Below are 15919 nucleotides of genomic sequence, written 5' to 3'. Positions count from 1 at the left end.
ACCAGAAGAGTGTAATAATTAATTTGCAGTCAATAGTGTAATGTGGTAATGAAATATATGTTGTACTTTGGAAATGTTTTGCTCTAACAGAGAATAAAGACAGGGTGTGCCCTAAGGAATCGTACATTTTGCTTTTACATTTTGGGTATATTTCTGTAATGACTGATCATAACACTAACCCTACTCATCAATAAAACAGTTCAGTTATACCTAAGAGTTTAAAATAATTAGAAATTGATGGTTAAAGAATAGTTATGTGAGGATTCAAGATATTGCTGCATAAAATGCTGTCTGAAGTCACTGATTATCAGTGACAAGTCTGCTCCAGATAACTATCTCTAATAATAAAAGGGTAGTATACTAATTAGGGCAGACATCTTCCAGATGTCCATCCTGACAAAGCCACAGCAGCTGCAAGGCCCGGGACTCACGGCAGCCATGGGCACAGGCAGCCATAAGTGCCAGCTGCTGCGAAGCCTGAAGATCAGGCCTCACAGCCACCATGGCCAGCAGTGGCAGGAGCAGCAGGGTGATGGGGGTGGTGCCTTCCCCTGATCAGCCCAGTGGCCTGAGTAATAAGATAAGAAGATAAGACCCCACAGCATTCTTGGCTGAAAAGGACCTTCAGCATCTTACTCATTATCCTCTTCCAGCCTATTTCCCTAGGACGACTGCAACCTTGAAACAGGGAGCCCTGGGTTACCCGGTGGGATAAACAGTAGAATCAAGTTACTTTTCTTTAAAAGAAACACACTGCATTAAAGAGAGGAGGACACCTGTGGTTTTGCCCGCCTGGACTCTTTTTGGTCTGTGTGGTTCATAGGGCTGGCCCAGCACTCCAGCTCCTGGGGGAGTGAGTATGCTCCCCCACCTACCCTTGCTGGGAACATGCCTGGTGGAGAGCTAGGGATATGATCTAAGCCAGGCCAGGGAGAGGATCTCCTGCTGGAGCCTGGATGCTCTTTTCGGGTGAGTTTGGCAACCGGGAGAGTCACAGTGGCTAGTGACTATCATTACCACTGCTAAGGGCTGGCCTGGGACACAGCACCTCCTTCCGCACAGTTTCTGGTGAGAAAGTGAGTACTTGAATCTGGTCATGCGTGATGGTACACTTGCTCCCGGACTTTTTACATATGAAAATCAATAAATCTTCCCTTTTTTATTTAAGCCATAAGTGTTTACTTTGTGAAATTCACAAGCAGAAGTGTCCTGACTTCATGAAAATGGTAATGATAAAATATATTCTCCAGAGGTTAGTTAGATGCATCATCACTATCTATTCATCCCATCAGAGTCTGTGCTAAGGGTTTTACAAACATGGTCTCATTTAGGCACAGATGAAAGACATCATTACTAAAGATGTTTAAACAGAACCTAAGGAAACAGCGTGCAGCACGGCCTTCCCTCTGGAAGGAGGAAGGCAACGAGGGCAGACGCCCACGAGGAACTGGGCTGTATACGAGGATCACGAGGGACTCTTTCATACTCTCCACACACCCCCTTGTTCAGTGTTTTTAAAAACAGTGATACTTCGGTAAGGAAAACATGAGTAACAGAATTAAAATCAATGAACTTGAAAACTTACTTCATAGTGTTCATATTCATCAAGTTTGAATGAGTTGAAATTAAAGAAGCCATACTGCATTGCCTAAAATACAAAGGAAAGCTTTTAAGAACAAAGATTCAAATAAAAAATGATTTCCAATCCAATTTCCTAATATCAGGAGGCACCCTCCAAAAACCATTATCATATTCAGATTATGTTCCACTGAATAGTTTTCTAAAGAGGTGGAATATGTCTTATAAAGGCTCCCAACTAGTTCTAACTATCGTGTTTCCCCGAAAATAAGACATCCTCTGAAAATAAGACCTAGTGCATGGAAAGATAAGACATCCCCTGAAAATAAGACCTAGCGCAACTTTGGGAGAAAAAATTATTATAAGACACTCTTATTTTCGGGGAAACAGGGTAGTTACTAGTACATCAATATTTACTTTAATGATAAAATTAATTCTTCAAAGTAATCCCTCTTATTGGATCTACATGACTCAGGCTTCAAATATAATGCACGAATTCAATGGCCCCCAAACAATAATAGAGGAAAGAAAGGTTAGTTTATCACAAACTAATCCCACACACTTCAAAAATATTTTCACTTTCAAATTCCTCTTAGGTTAAGACAGTGGTCGGGAAACTGCGACTCTCGAGCTATATGCTGCTTGCAAGCCGTGGTTTGCCGGTCTGTTGACTAATGAGTTTGCCAACCCCTGCCTTAGGGAAAAACATCTAAAAAATATTTTAATAATGTATTAATGTCTTTAACCTGAAGTCAAAACTTATGGGTAAGGGTAATGCCTTACACAGGGGTCGGCAAACTCATTCGCCAACAGAGCGGCAAACATCGGCTCACGAGCCGCGGGGTGCCGGCCACTGGGTGAAGAGATTAGTATTTCCTCTGTAGCCCAGACATCAAACACTGAAATTCAAAATGTCTTTCAATAAAAAACAAACACGTAAGTTTTCCATTCTGGGTTGCAGTGGGCAGAGCATGCTAAGTGAAATGAGCAAAGGATCTATATACTCTGAGGCAAGGCTGTGCTGTCCGCCTCAGAGAAGTCTTTTCTGAGGCAGACAGTATGTAAGCTAGAATTCTTGATCAACAAGGTAATCTCGTTAACTAATGTCACCCCAATAAATGTAATTTAAAAAAATGGAAAACAGCAAAAAACATGGGTGACTTTACAGTTTTCAAAATTTAAAGTACTGAAATATAAATGAAAAAATATAAAAGCTACAATACCAAGCAAAAAGGCCTCATTTTATGAAGTGTAGTTATTTAAATGCTAGCTCCAAGACCAAATCCATGATGAATTTTATTTCCTTGAATTCAAAATACTCAATATGTGTCATGATATTTGGACTAGAGATGTTCCTAACAGAATGATGCAATAAAATGCAGTTTATAAGAAATTTCTATTCTTCTTTGAATTTCATAAGGAGATCCCATTAGAAGTAGCACTAATAGCATTTATAAATGTTTCAGGCACACAATATTCTAAACAATGCTTAACAAACAAATGCTTAAATTGAAAATCAGAAGCTGTTGACTTCAATAAAATTAAATAGTGTGAAAAGTACAATCTTTGACTTATAGTTGCTAATTAGATCTGGTTAAAAACAAAAACAAGCAAACAAACAAAAACTAAGCACAGCCAGTGTGGCTCAATGGTTGAACAATGACCCAGAAACAAAGTCACCCATTGGACTCCCAGGTTTTGGGTTCAATCCCCAGTAGGGGGCATGCAGGAGGCAGCTGATCCATGAAATTTCTCTCTTATCAAAGTTCTATCTCTCTATCCTTCTCCCTTCCCCTCTCTCTAAAAATCAATAAAAACATATTTAAAAAAACTAAGGCAAGAATTAACAACAGACAGCTATACACTGTTACAGACCATTTTCCAGGTCTTCCAAGTTGTTTTGCTCTTTATTGAAAGGTGGTGGGAGCTGAGAAAAGGTTGGCCCAGGGTCCTGACTGTGCACATGCCAACATTAGCAGCTTCCTGGGGTCCATGATGGGCTGTACCTCAGTCAGGAGGGATCATGTAGACCTGCTAAGCCTCCTCGCCTGATAGAGCCCATCACCTTCTGAAACATGCCTGGGAGAGCTGCCTCAGTCACCTGCACCTGTCACAGAGTTGCTGGACTCAACCCCAAAAGAATTAAAAGGTATACTAATTAACCTCTGATTTTATATACTAATTAGTCCTCTCATCTTAATCCACATTTCTGTCAAAATTCTCAAAAGCTACCATGTTTTAGCATACAAGAAAGTAAAGCTAGGTTCCTTTTGCCTCTGAAAATACAAGTCCCATAAACACTCAAGAGGTCACTGAAAGCTTACTGATCCATAGGCTACTGACTTAAAGTTCTAGTTGCTTGTGCTGTCCTGACATCCAAGAGTACTACCCAAGGGAGTGAGGCTTACCACTGGGGTCCGCTGTGCCTCAAACTCCAAGGGATCCTGTTCTTTTGAAATGAAATATGCAGGGAATCCCCTGGTGCCAGAGAAACACAGGCGCTACTTTAAAGTAGCTTTTTAGTAATGACCTAGTTGGTTTTATATGTTAACTAATGGGCCATTAGTATACAAACTATTGGCTACTCAGATCTTGTGAATTGGAAATTGACTGCTTGAAGACTCAAAACCAAGTGTATGCCGCTGTGTTATAAACAGGTAAATAGGATTGGTGGGAATCCTATTTATGTATCTTATACAAACACATAATCCAAGAGAACTTGGGAATCAGTAAATCTATTGCCATTCTGTTTTTCCCTGAAGTCACAACACACTCAAAGTCTGGATTTAGAACTCAATTACCTAACTGTCTGATTGGCCACTGTTGCTCAAGTGGCTTCTCCACTCATGCAGAGACACTCTCAGATTCAGAACAAACTTCCCCAGTGGAGGCCCTTCTCATGTTAGTGGGGAAGTGGGTGGAGGCCTTTGGGGGGAAGACCTGTCTTGCCTGGGCGGTGCTCCGTTCTCCAGCACAATGGTGGGGGTATCCACAGTCACCTACCTTCTTCACCGCGTGAAAACAGTCCAGAAGGGTAATGAAGAAATTGCAGCTCCCATAGGCAGCATCTCTGAAATACCAAGATCATTGAAATACGCAGCTCAGTTAATTTTCTGCAGTACATTACTCAACATGAAGCTGACTAGAATTTAAAACCAAACATGCACTCAAAGCAAGACTCGGGGAAAGGGGAAGAGAATATTTGTTGTTTGGCTTTTAAATAAAAGTCTCTGATATAAATGTTTATTGTCCGTTTCTACCTCCATCGGTAGATACTGTTTAGTAAACAGGGATCAATAACGACCACTTCCTAAATTGTGAGAGATCTTTCTGGATCAGCCTGAGCTTTGATGGTTGAGCTTCAAGAGTTACCCATCAACAATATGGACCCCTGCCCCCGAAGGGAAAGGTATTTGAATTCTCTCTTCATACCACAAAATACAGTACCAACCTGTTACCAGGAAAGACTGGTTTTTTATTCTGTATATATGTATCTGTGTGTGTGTGCGTGTAAGCACAGTGTACTTGTATATAACTCTATCCAAGTAAGAAAATGAAGGTAGTATCTGAAATATTTTTCTCCTCTCATTATGCTTTTACAATTTTACACTTTTTAACTATTTAACTGGGTAACTTCTTTCTGATCCTTAAAGAACACAGTACCACTAAAAGCCCATTAGGGCAACAACTACCCTTTGCAGAATTGCTCTGCTCTTGGGAAGTGCTAACTTCAGTTTGCAGTCAACTCGGCCCAGAGCTGCACCAACCCTCAGCAATTCTCCTCCTCAGCCAGGATGTTATCTTCTTAATAAACTGACATCCAATCCCGGAAAGGCATGTTGATTCAGTCTTTGCATTCAATGCCTATTTTTGGAGAACCTAACGTGGGCCAAACCTGCTTTAGACAATGATGATCCAGCAAGCTTTCACCTGAGGTTGGCTACTGTTCTGCCTCACAGGTTGCACTGTCTGAATCGCCAACAAGAACCTTTCTTTGTTCACTTGTCTGTTTCATCAACACCTCTGCCCCCACCCAAGCAATCAGGCTTCTTCAAAACAGCAGCATGGCAGTTAGGGGTCTGGATACAAGCCTTAGCTGAGAGGGGGCTTGGCACTATGATCACTTAACAAATTTGGAAAATCAGATGTAAATCAAAATTGTGACAAAGTCAGTGAATGGAATGCTATTCCATTACTTTCTATTACGAAAGTAGTAAAAAGAAAAAGAATGAGCTGCAGATACCCACCACAATATGGACAAATCTCAGAGGTAGCGTTTAAAAAGCTAGATCCCAGCTCTCCAAAATGCACACTGTATGACTCCATTTATATAATGTTCAAAGGCTAGGATAAAGAAGCGCTCCACAGAACACCATGATCACTATTTATCGGTGTGCCTGTCACTCAGGGACCAAAAATACAAGCATTTTTCCTAAAGGAAGTACACGGTTGCTGTTACATTTTAGGTGGAGAAGAAAAATGAAGCACTTTCCAGTTTAAAAATAACATCAACCCTTTCTACCCCTTCCAAGGTAATGTGTTCACTAGGAAGAAGGGTTGGCACTGGGTTCAGAGTAATCCTTCTGCTTTACTAAGTCACTAACATACAGCATGCAGTGCAACAGGTCACTGTCGTAACAGACTGCAGACTGTCCTCACAGATCTATGTCAAGGAGCAAGTCTGTGGCTGGTCCTGCAAAGTTACTGAAGGAGGAGGTGCTGCCTGACATGAGGGAGACACCCCCCAAAGCTCACCGAGTAGAGCCTCCCACTTTAAAAGGAAGACCACACCTTCAAAATCGGGCATTTGAGGTTTATGCAACAATCCTAAACCTACGGATTTATGAGTGGAAGAATAATGCGATATTTGAGATTATCCATACAGCAGGCAATAAGTAAAATTACTTCACACATTCAGCACCATATAAGTATTTAGATTATATAGTTAAGTCAAATGTTTTGGTAAACAGGTAGAAAAACTTTCAGAACTTAATTTGATTTAAAGAAAAAAGTTTTTCCCCAGAGATCTTCAGCACAATCACGTAGTGAGTGGGAGAGGAGAGTGAGGACGTCACCCTTCACTCAGACATCGCTCATCTAGGCTCTGAGGCACAGCCATTGCTTTTTCGAGTAGTGATGTCATGTTAGCAGCCTCACCTACGATCTCTGCTGGCTGTGTCCTTAGGAGAAAGGGTTAGTTTTTATCCCAGAAATTAACTAGAGGGAAAATTTATTTCTTAATCTCTCAGGAACCAAACTCCTCAGAAGTAGCTTTGAGAACCCTAAGTCAGGACCCTCATCTGATGGTTCCATCAAGGGGAGTGGGACTCAGTAGAGCAACCTGCACCACATGTCAGGGACATTGGGCAATGCCTGTGTACTTTTTAGCTTTGACAACTGTTGTGGGGGTAGAGGTGTCATTGGCATCTAGTGGGCAGAAGCCAGGGTGCTGCTGAACACCCTACAATACACAGGGCAGCCCCACAACAAGATACCAGTCGCGTACCTGCTGAGTGCCCTCGCCCTAGACAGACTTTACCAGGTCCGCTTTTTCTGAAACCCCTGCACCCAGGTATTTCTGGCGCCTGATTAAATGAATCTACCATATCATCTTACATTTACCTGAAAGGAATGTAGGTTGTATTGCCGAACATTAATATTGAATATGCTTCTTCTGGAGTTTTCCCCAAATATATAACCTACATTGGAAAAGAAAAAAAGGGCATTTTACTTCTAAATGAAGATGCAGTGCTGTCGCTGCCACGCTCCATTCCATTTCTGGCCAGGGTTCCCCGGCCTTCCCAGGGACCCTGGCCACCCAGCCCTGCCAGAGTCCCTCTTTTGTTTAAATCTGCCACAGCTTGTTGCTATTGTTGCAATAAGAGCCGTGACCAACAGGTTTCCGAGAAACAGCCGTTTGCAGCAGGAAGTACAGCAATTGAAAAGCAGATTTCCTAGCCCCGGCCCGGTGTGGCTCCGCTGGCTGGGCATCCTCCTGAGTGCTGAAAGGTTGCCGGTTCGATTCCCAGGCAGAACACATGCCTGTAGCAGGCTGAAGCCCCAGTAGGGGGGAATGCAGGAGGCAGCCAGCTGATGCTCCGCTCTCACATGGGTGATGTTTCCCTCTCCGTAAAAATAAATTTAAAAACAAACACAGACCTACAGTGATTTAAATAAATAAATAAAAACAGAAATTCTAGGTCAGAGTGCATGCTTCCTAAACATACACAAAGTGACAGTAAAGAGGTGTGTGGGGAATGGGGTTGGGGCGGACTGGGTCTGGGATGGGTGGAAAGGGGCACAAAAGTAGAACAAAGATTTTGATTTACGCCACCCAGTAGATGATCACTCATCATACTGTACAGATTTCCTGTAAAATCGCAACTGCTTCCTTTATCGTCAGGAGAACGTTTTGCTTCAACTTTCATCTAGAATACTTCAAGTAGAATCTTCAGCATTTGAGATCCATAGCTGATATTCCTTGCATTTTCCAAAAATGTCTTGTTTTCTGCCCTGGCATTTTTTATCTCCATTATTATACACTAGGAGCCCAGCACAAGATTCAAAATAGTATGTATACAGTGTTATGCAGTTTTTGGTCTGCGGGCCTTTCCCCTCAATAGTTTATAGATGTTATTCCACCGTCTTCTCATGTCTAGTGTTGCAGAGGTATTTACCAAGATCACTCTCCTTTCCTCCTCTCTAGAAACTTCGAGTAGACATTTCACTGGCATCCCTCTAAATAAGTCAAGAAGAAAAGGGGAAAATCCCACCTCCATTAAGTTTGCTAGGACTTCCTGACCCTCATTCTATCTGAAGACAATTGTTTATTTTTATTTTTATTTTTAAATCCTCACCCTATGATATTCTTTCCTTGATTCTAGAGAGGGAGAGAGAGAAACATAGATCTGCCTCCTGCATGCACCCCGAAATCTGAGCATGTACCCCAACAGGAATCAAACCCACAGCCCTTCGGCGCATGGGACCATGCTCCAATCAACGGGGCTGAAGACACAAGTCCTTCTCCACTTATAACCTTCCTGCAGGGCAGTGCATTTTCAATTCCTGAATGGAGGGCGGGAGGAGGCTGTAAGCATTAGATTTGCACATTTATCATCGATATCAGATTCCATTCTAAAGTTTACTGTAGCTCAATGTTTCCCAAACTTTTGACATATGTTTACCCCTTCTATAATTTTCGTAACGCTGAGTACCCCTCGTACTTATGAGAACATGCAGCTAAGCATGGTGCAGTACATATTCTCACCAAACTCCCGTGCAACGCGTACCCCCACCAAACTCTTCCCGTACCCCTGGGGGTACACGTACCACACTTTGGGAAACACTGCTTAGCTTTACACAAAACACTTTAAATTCTTTGTAGCAAAAAGAAGTCACTGAAAAAGTTACAAAAGTTTTATCTCCATCATTATACACTAGGAGCCCAGCACAAGATTCAAAATAGTGTGGCACCGCCCACAGTCTTCAGTCCGGCCCTTCCTTCCTCCCCAGGCTCCACAGTAGCTGAGGCTGCTGCCAGTCCAGCCCTGCCTCCCTCTCTGGCCCATGAAGCAACCACAGCCACTGCCGCCCCACACCTGACCCTGCATTTGAAACCTCCTCCTGTCTGGTCGGCCTGTTACAGTGTCCCGGTTAATTAGCATATTTCTCTCTTACATGTATAAATGAGTTGTTCCACAGTAAATGGTGAGCATTCTGAAGTGTGGATCCATAGCTTCTGTTTCATTGTAACTCTTGGTTAGTCCACTATACGTACATGGACTCTGATTCACCAAACTTAAATCAATATAAAGGAAATTTTAAAATAATTGATAAAATCTGATATAAATATATCATTGGACTAAGAGAAATTATAAAAATCCAAGATCCAGCAAGGATCTTTGAAACTGAGAGGACATGTCCCCTCAGCTTCCAGATAATATTTTATCTATTTTCAGTTTTAAGACTCATAAATAGAAAATTTCCCCAATAAATAGCCTGTTTCTCAATATGATTTATTTTATCCCATTTACTCTAAAAAGAATACAAAACTATAATTAACTATACAGAATTTCTAACATTTATCTACAGCAGTGTACGAAACACCCACAGGAGATATTATGAATAACTTAATTCCAAGAACTGCTTTGTTATCTAGTATCAAATAAATTTTCAAGTATACTATTACTGACTCATACAAGATTATAATTTATCATGCATTAACCACAAGATCTAATCTCATTCAACATATTATATTTGTTTACATATTACTCCACACTTACATCTTTTAAGTATCAACCTATCAACTAATTTTCTAATTTATTACTATTTAGAAAAACAGTATAACAATTATTCCTTAAAATATATTTTTACTGATTTCAGAGAAGGAAGAGGGAAAGAGAGAAACATCAATGACGAGAGAGAATCATTCATCAGCTGCCTCTTGCACACCCTACATTGGGGATTAAACCCGCAACACAGGCATGTGCCCTGACCAGGAATCAAACCATGACCTCATGATTCATAGGTTGACATTCATCCACTGAGCCATGACAGCTGGACACAAATCTTTTAATAAAAAAATTTTCGTCCAGCCTCTTCTCTGATCTCATTTTCTTTTAGTCTCCAACATGCTTCCTTTTTCTTCTAAGACTTACTAGATAACATCAGTCTTTTCTTCATTCTACTTGGACTTCCTAGCAGACTCCTTCCAAATAAACCAGCCTTAAACAAACAAACAAACAAAAAACACACAACAAAACAAATAAAAGGATACCTTGAGGCCAAGGAAGGTGAGAATAGGATTTGATTCAGGTGTGTGTGTGTGTGTGTGTGTGTGTGTGTGTGTGTGTACTGGTACATATACATAATTTAAGTAAATTAGTTCAATGAAATCCAAAGACCTCTTTCTGGTTTTCTAATAAGACCTCTCAAATTACAGAAAGTTTTCCTTAAGCACCAGATTAATGATAATTCCTCCTGCTCAAGAATGCACTTTTTTGGTTTCGCTCTTTACTAACACTGCAATGGCATTATTTCCTTCTAACTTCCAAAACAAAAATAGTCTCTAATACATTAAATAATTGTGGATTAGCCTTGAAACACAAGTTCAACTCAAAAAAGACAAAAATATAACAATTTTTCCTATGAGGAAACAAAACCTAATTCCTAGTGACGAACTTAAAAAAAAAAAAATGCAGCTTTTAAATCCAGTTGGGACAAATATAACCAAAGGAAAATGAATAAGAATAAGAAAGATAAGGAAAAAAACAAACAAACTTTATCTGAGGCATGCCTGTATATGAATAGTCTACTTGAAAAATGCTATGGTAAGAATGTTCTGTGCCCCTGCCAATCATATGATGAAATTCTGAGTATCAGTACAGAGGGCTTTGGGAGGTACTTAGCCATTAAGTGTGCAGCCCTCACAGATGGAACTGGTGCTTACAAAAGAGGCTCCCATAGGCGAGCGCCCTCAGCAGAGCACACGTCCCTCTGCGCTGACTCCCAGCCTCCAGAGAGGGGAGTACATTCCTGTTGTTTCTAAGTGTCCCAGTCTGGGATTTTGTTAATAGCAGCCCCAAAGAACTAAGATAGAACAATCAAAAGAAATATTTGATAACAATCATTTTAAATCACCTTACAACAATCAAAGAAATATTTGATAACAATCATTTTAAATCACCTTACAACAATCAAAGAAATATTTGATAACAATCACTTTAAATCACCTAGCAGCCCCAAAGAACTAAGATACAACAATCAAAGAAATATTTGATAACAATCATTTTAAATCACATTTTAAAACAATCATTTAAAATCACCCATTCACCTTGTTTTCTAGTGAGGCCTCCCCAAAAGGAAACTATTCTAAATTTGTTACTTAAGAAAAATCCTATAAATGGTTCCTCTATTAACACAAATTCTCAAATCAATAAACTCGAAATCAATGCAATTCTATGAAACATCACAGTGTTCCTGACAATTTGGAAGCTAACTGGCGTCTCAAATTCTTTTGGTCTATTTTCAAGAGAAGCTATGTATATATAATAGAATGGCCACTCTCATTCCACACTGCTGTCCAAAAACAGGAAGCAATCAATGATGAACAACAGGGACATTAGATAGCTGTGCAGCCAGCTTCCAAGACAGGCCTTGTAATGCCCACCTCCTGGCATTTCCACCCTCTTGGGTCCCACAATGATGCTGTAATAACAGCAAAGTGAACTCTGGAGGCTAGGTCATAAAAGGCACTGTGGCTTCTGCCTTGCTTCCTTGTGGACCCCTCACTCTAGCCCCAGGTAAAGCAACCTATCATTCTGTGAGGGCACTTGGGCAGATCACGTGACAAGGACCTGATGGTCTCCTCCAACTACCATCAATAACTTGCAGGCATGTGAATAGGCCATCCTAGCAGTGAGCCCTTCAGCCCATCAAGCCTTCAGATGACTGCAGCCCAGGGGGATCCAGAAAAAGGTCTACCGCTGGCTCCTTCTGGATACCTCCCCCACAGAAACTGTTTCAGAGAATGTTAGTTACTATTTCAGTCATTAGGTCATGGGATAATTTGTAATGCAGCAACAGGTAATACAGTAGCACAGCAAATAATACAGAAGTAATCATTTCAGTTTATTAAAAGTGGGTAAATAAATAAAAATATGAGACAAGTGCAGATATGTTAAAGTCAGAAAGCCCACATGGCATAGAAAGCATCGATAAGGAGTGTATTGTTGCTTGGGTGTCTGTCTGTATCTCTCTTTCTCAATAAATCTCTCCAGTTTTCGCTGGTGTGGTTCAGTTGGGGCGCATATGGGAAGTGACCAATCAACATTTCTCTCTCAGTCTCTCTCAAATCAACTTAAACATTTGAAAAAAAGGAAAAATCTGTCTTATGGAGCAAAAAGCAATCTCACAAGAATGAAATACTGGGCTAGAGAATACTTAAGAAATCAGTAGTGCTTTTCAGTCACAGTACAAGATTCTTTTTTGCTGAACAATACTGTACCCATTTCTAGGACTCCCACCACCCCCACTTTCAAATTACTGTCTGCCTGCCCCACCCCTGTGAAATTTCTGACCCTCGGTTACTTATCTATGTCTCACAACCTGGGAGGGGCCCAATTAGCAGTGGCTGAAACAAAAGGATCACAAAATGACAATCTCAAGTAATAAAAACACGATTAAAAACTAAACACAATTATTTAGACACAGCCTTCTTTTTTCTATTCTTAAGTTGGAAATAAGCTTAAAGATCCAACTATTGCATAAAATGGTGAGCAGTGAAGGAAGATATATAATAAACAGCTTTATATGACAAAATAAGTAAATAAAATAAAATCACTTTCACGGTTTCTGCACAACTACTAGTAAGGAAAAAATCCTAAATTAATTTTTTAGAAAAAGTCAGATGGTCTTATTTTTCAACAGTTCTAGTTTTTCAAAATGCTATCCTACAGAATAAAAGGCTAATATGCAAATAGACAGAATGGCAGAACGACTGGTTGCTATGCTGCACACTGACCACCAGAGGGCAGACGCTGAACACAGGAGGAGAGCTGCTCAGCCAGAAGCTGGGCTCACAACTGGTGAGCGCAGTGGCGGTGGCAGGAACTTCTCCCGCCTCTGTGGCAGTTGGACATCCCCTGAGGGGTCCTGGACTGCAGTAACTGTGTTATTCTTGAGTCAGATATGATTTGTAATGTTTCATTAACATAGATTAAGCTTCAAAATGTCTTTCAGGCCTAATTGAAAGACCCCTGCCCAATGAATGAATGTCGTGCCTCGCGCGCGCGCGCGCGCGCGCGCGCACACACACACACACACACACACACACACACACACACACACATATATAGAGTCTCAATTTAGATAAAGGGAAATTGGATGCCTGGAGTGGCAAACACTTATCTCCCAAGGCCAGGCAGCTCACAGATATGAGGGAGGGAACTGCCTGGAGGTAAAGTACACATGGATACACTATCTTTTTGGTGGAGACAATTTTTTAAGACAAAAAAAAATCTTAATTAAAAAAAAAAAAGAAAGAAATCTCCTAATCTTTAAACATTGGAAAAACCAAACTACTATTTAGAAATACTCCGAGTTACATAAAGCTGGCAGGCTACTACTTTCCGGCCTTGGTGTTGACTGCTCACTCAAGATCACACCACTTGTTATTGATGGAAGAGGGCCTACTTAGCAGGCCTTATTTATAGACAAGAAACCATGCTATCTCAAACAAGTACAGAAACAGAAATGGCATCCAAACTCCAGAGCTTAACAGATCTGCAACCAAATACCACATATGGTCAGAGGGCCATTTCTCCTCACTTCCCCGAGGTTAATACCACCAGCAAGTGCGCATGCAGCTGAAATGGCAGGCAGGCTCATTAGGGTGGTGGGGAAGGTGTGATAATATGACAACTGAACCTAGCTGCCTCCACCACAGGGCCTTTGCTCAGGCAGAGCCCGAGGGATGCTGCCCCCTCTCTGGGGCTCCAAGGCACCTCATCTCAGACTCCCTGGCTCCTGGTTCTTTTACAGCTGCCCAGTTGGGTTGCTGTTCAACCCAACAGTTCACAGACACTCAGGTTTTGCCTGGGAAGGGTGTTTACAAAGACTCTGGCTGTCCACCTGGTTCTGTCCTCCAGTCTCTGCTGCCCAGACTTGACTGCTGTTTGTAAACTGTATTCTTACCCACTGTTTCTACAATAGATCCTCTCTCTTCTGTTCCCGTTTAACTCAAGTGATCCCTGTATCCACCAGCAACCTTAACCAGCACTGACTAATCCAGGTCCAAAGTAATTAAATCATTATGAAAAAGTGGGCCACAGGTTCAAAAGATCATCATCATTAGATATAAGACCCTGGCCAAGTGGTTCAATTGGTTGGAACGGAGTCTTATACACCAAAAGGTTTATTTCGGGTTCAGTTCCTGGTTGGGGCGCATATAGAAGGTAGCTGATCAATGTTTCTCTCTCTCTCCCTTTTGCTTCCTCTTTCTCTAAAAACATATTTAATAATAATAATATAAACACTTTACTAAGGTAACCTAGGAACCATTAGATAAAAGCAAATTTGAAAACAACATTTTGCTGTGTCTTTTAAACTCAGAATGCTTTAACCACAGAAAATGTTAGAAGTGATGGTTAATTTCCAGGCAAGCCATCAAAAGTACATTTAACCTATGGAAGAACTAAATACTTATTATCTGCAGGAAAATACAAATGTTGGGACAGTAAGATGGAACCAAAGTTGACAACCAGTAACATAAAATATTAACTTTTTTTTTTACAGAAATATGATTTAAGTTATAGTAATGGTAGATAGAACAAATAAAAAGAAAATGGTATTTATTAAATGCTTAATTTGCACAAGATACTTTGCCTAAAATAAAATTAGGGCCAGCTAAAGTGACTTAGTTGGCTGAGCAATGTCCTGTGCACCAAATTTGCCGGTTCCATTCCTGGACAGGGCACATGCCTGAATTTCAGGTTAAAACCCTGATTGAGACACCAATGGAAGGAAATCAATCAATGTTCCTCTCTCACATAAATGTCTCTGTTTCTTTTTCTTCCTCTCCCTCCTTCCTCGCTCTAAGCCTATCCTTGGGTGAGGAATCCTATATAAGAAAGAGGTAATATGCAAATTGACCTTCATACCCTCACAAGATGGCTGCCTATAACGAGGCCAACAGGAGGGTTAATGAGGGACGACCAAATGACTGAACAAGAAGGCTGCCTGGGGTGACCAGACTGGCAGGGGTGTTGAAGGGGGCAGTGAGAGGTTACCAGGCCAGTAGGGGGGGCAGTTGGGAGTGACCAGGCCAGATGGTGGGGAGGGAGCAGGGGCCAGTAGGAGTATCAGGTCAGAAGAGGGAATCAATAGAAAAATATCCTCAGGTGAGGATTAACCAGAAAAAAAAGAACCTCTTTTGTTCCCTAAATATTAATAAATGTAACAGTTAATGTGATTGATATGCTTCATTTAAAACAATTTTTATTTAAAGCCTCGTTGTAATTATAAGTTCAGCTATTTCAATTCTTGAGTTTAATGTGTGCAATAAGTAAAAAAAGATAGTTGACCATAAATGATATATAAATAAAAATGCAGGAATGATTACACTCATTTTCTAATCCCACTCACAAATGATGTGACTTGGTTAGTGAATTTCCAACTTCCCAAGTGCTCACAGATGTTCTTAAAAACTAATGGGAAAAGTGCTTGCACATTTTAAAAATGTTTACCAAATGAGATCAAAACCCACTAATACTGTGTTTAGATGATTTCAAAGCAGGTTGTAGCCTAGTGGTGCAGATCAGTGTAGTGTCGTCCCAATTCCCAG

At 40.8% G+C, this 15919-nt stretch overlaps 1 protein-coding gene across 14 annotated transcripts in view; it reads right to left on the bottom strand.

The window, feature by feature from the left end:
* The window catches only part of CDC14B (cell division cycle 14B), a 75935-nt gene that overhangs the window by 22829 nt on the left and 37187 nt on the right, over positions 1 to 15919 (bottom strand). For all 14 annotated transcript variants that reach the window (XM_036461322.2, XM_036461323.2, XM_036461325.2 and 11 more), the window contains 3 exons: positions 7201 to 7277; positions 4582 to 4648; positions 1586 to 1648 (listed from right to left, as the gene is read on the bottom strand). In XM_036461322.2, the coding sequence (XP_036317215.1) occupies positions 1586 to 1648; positions 4582 to 4648; positions 7201 to 7277 (207 nt within the window). The remainder of the gene's footprint in view (positions 1 to 1585; positions 1649 to 4581; positions 4649 to 7200; positions 7278 to 15919) is intronic.

The sequence above is a fragment of the Pipistrellus kuhlii genome, unplaced genomic scaffold, assembly GCF_014108245.1.
Source record: "Pipistrellus kuhlii isolate mPipKuh1 unplaced genomic scaffold, mPipKuh1.p scaffold_m20_p_36, whole genome shotgun sequence".
Classification (NCBI taxonomy): Eukaryota; Metazoa; Chordata; class Mammalia; order Chiroptera; family Vespertilionidae; genus Pipistrellus; species Pipistrellus kuhlii.
This window is presented reverse-complemented; position numbering and strand designations above follow the sequence as displayed.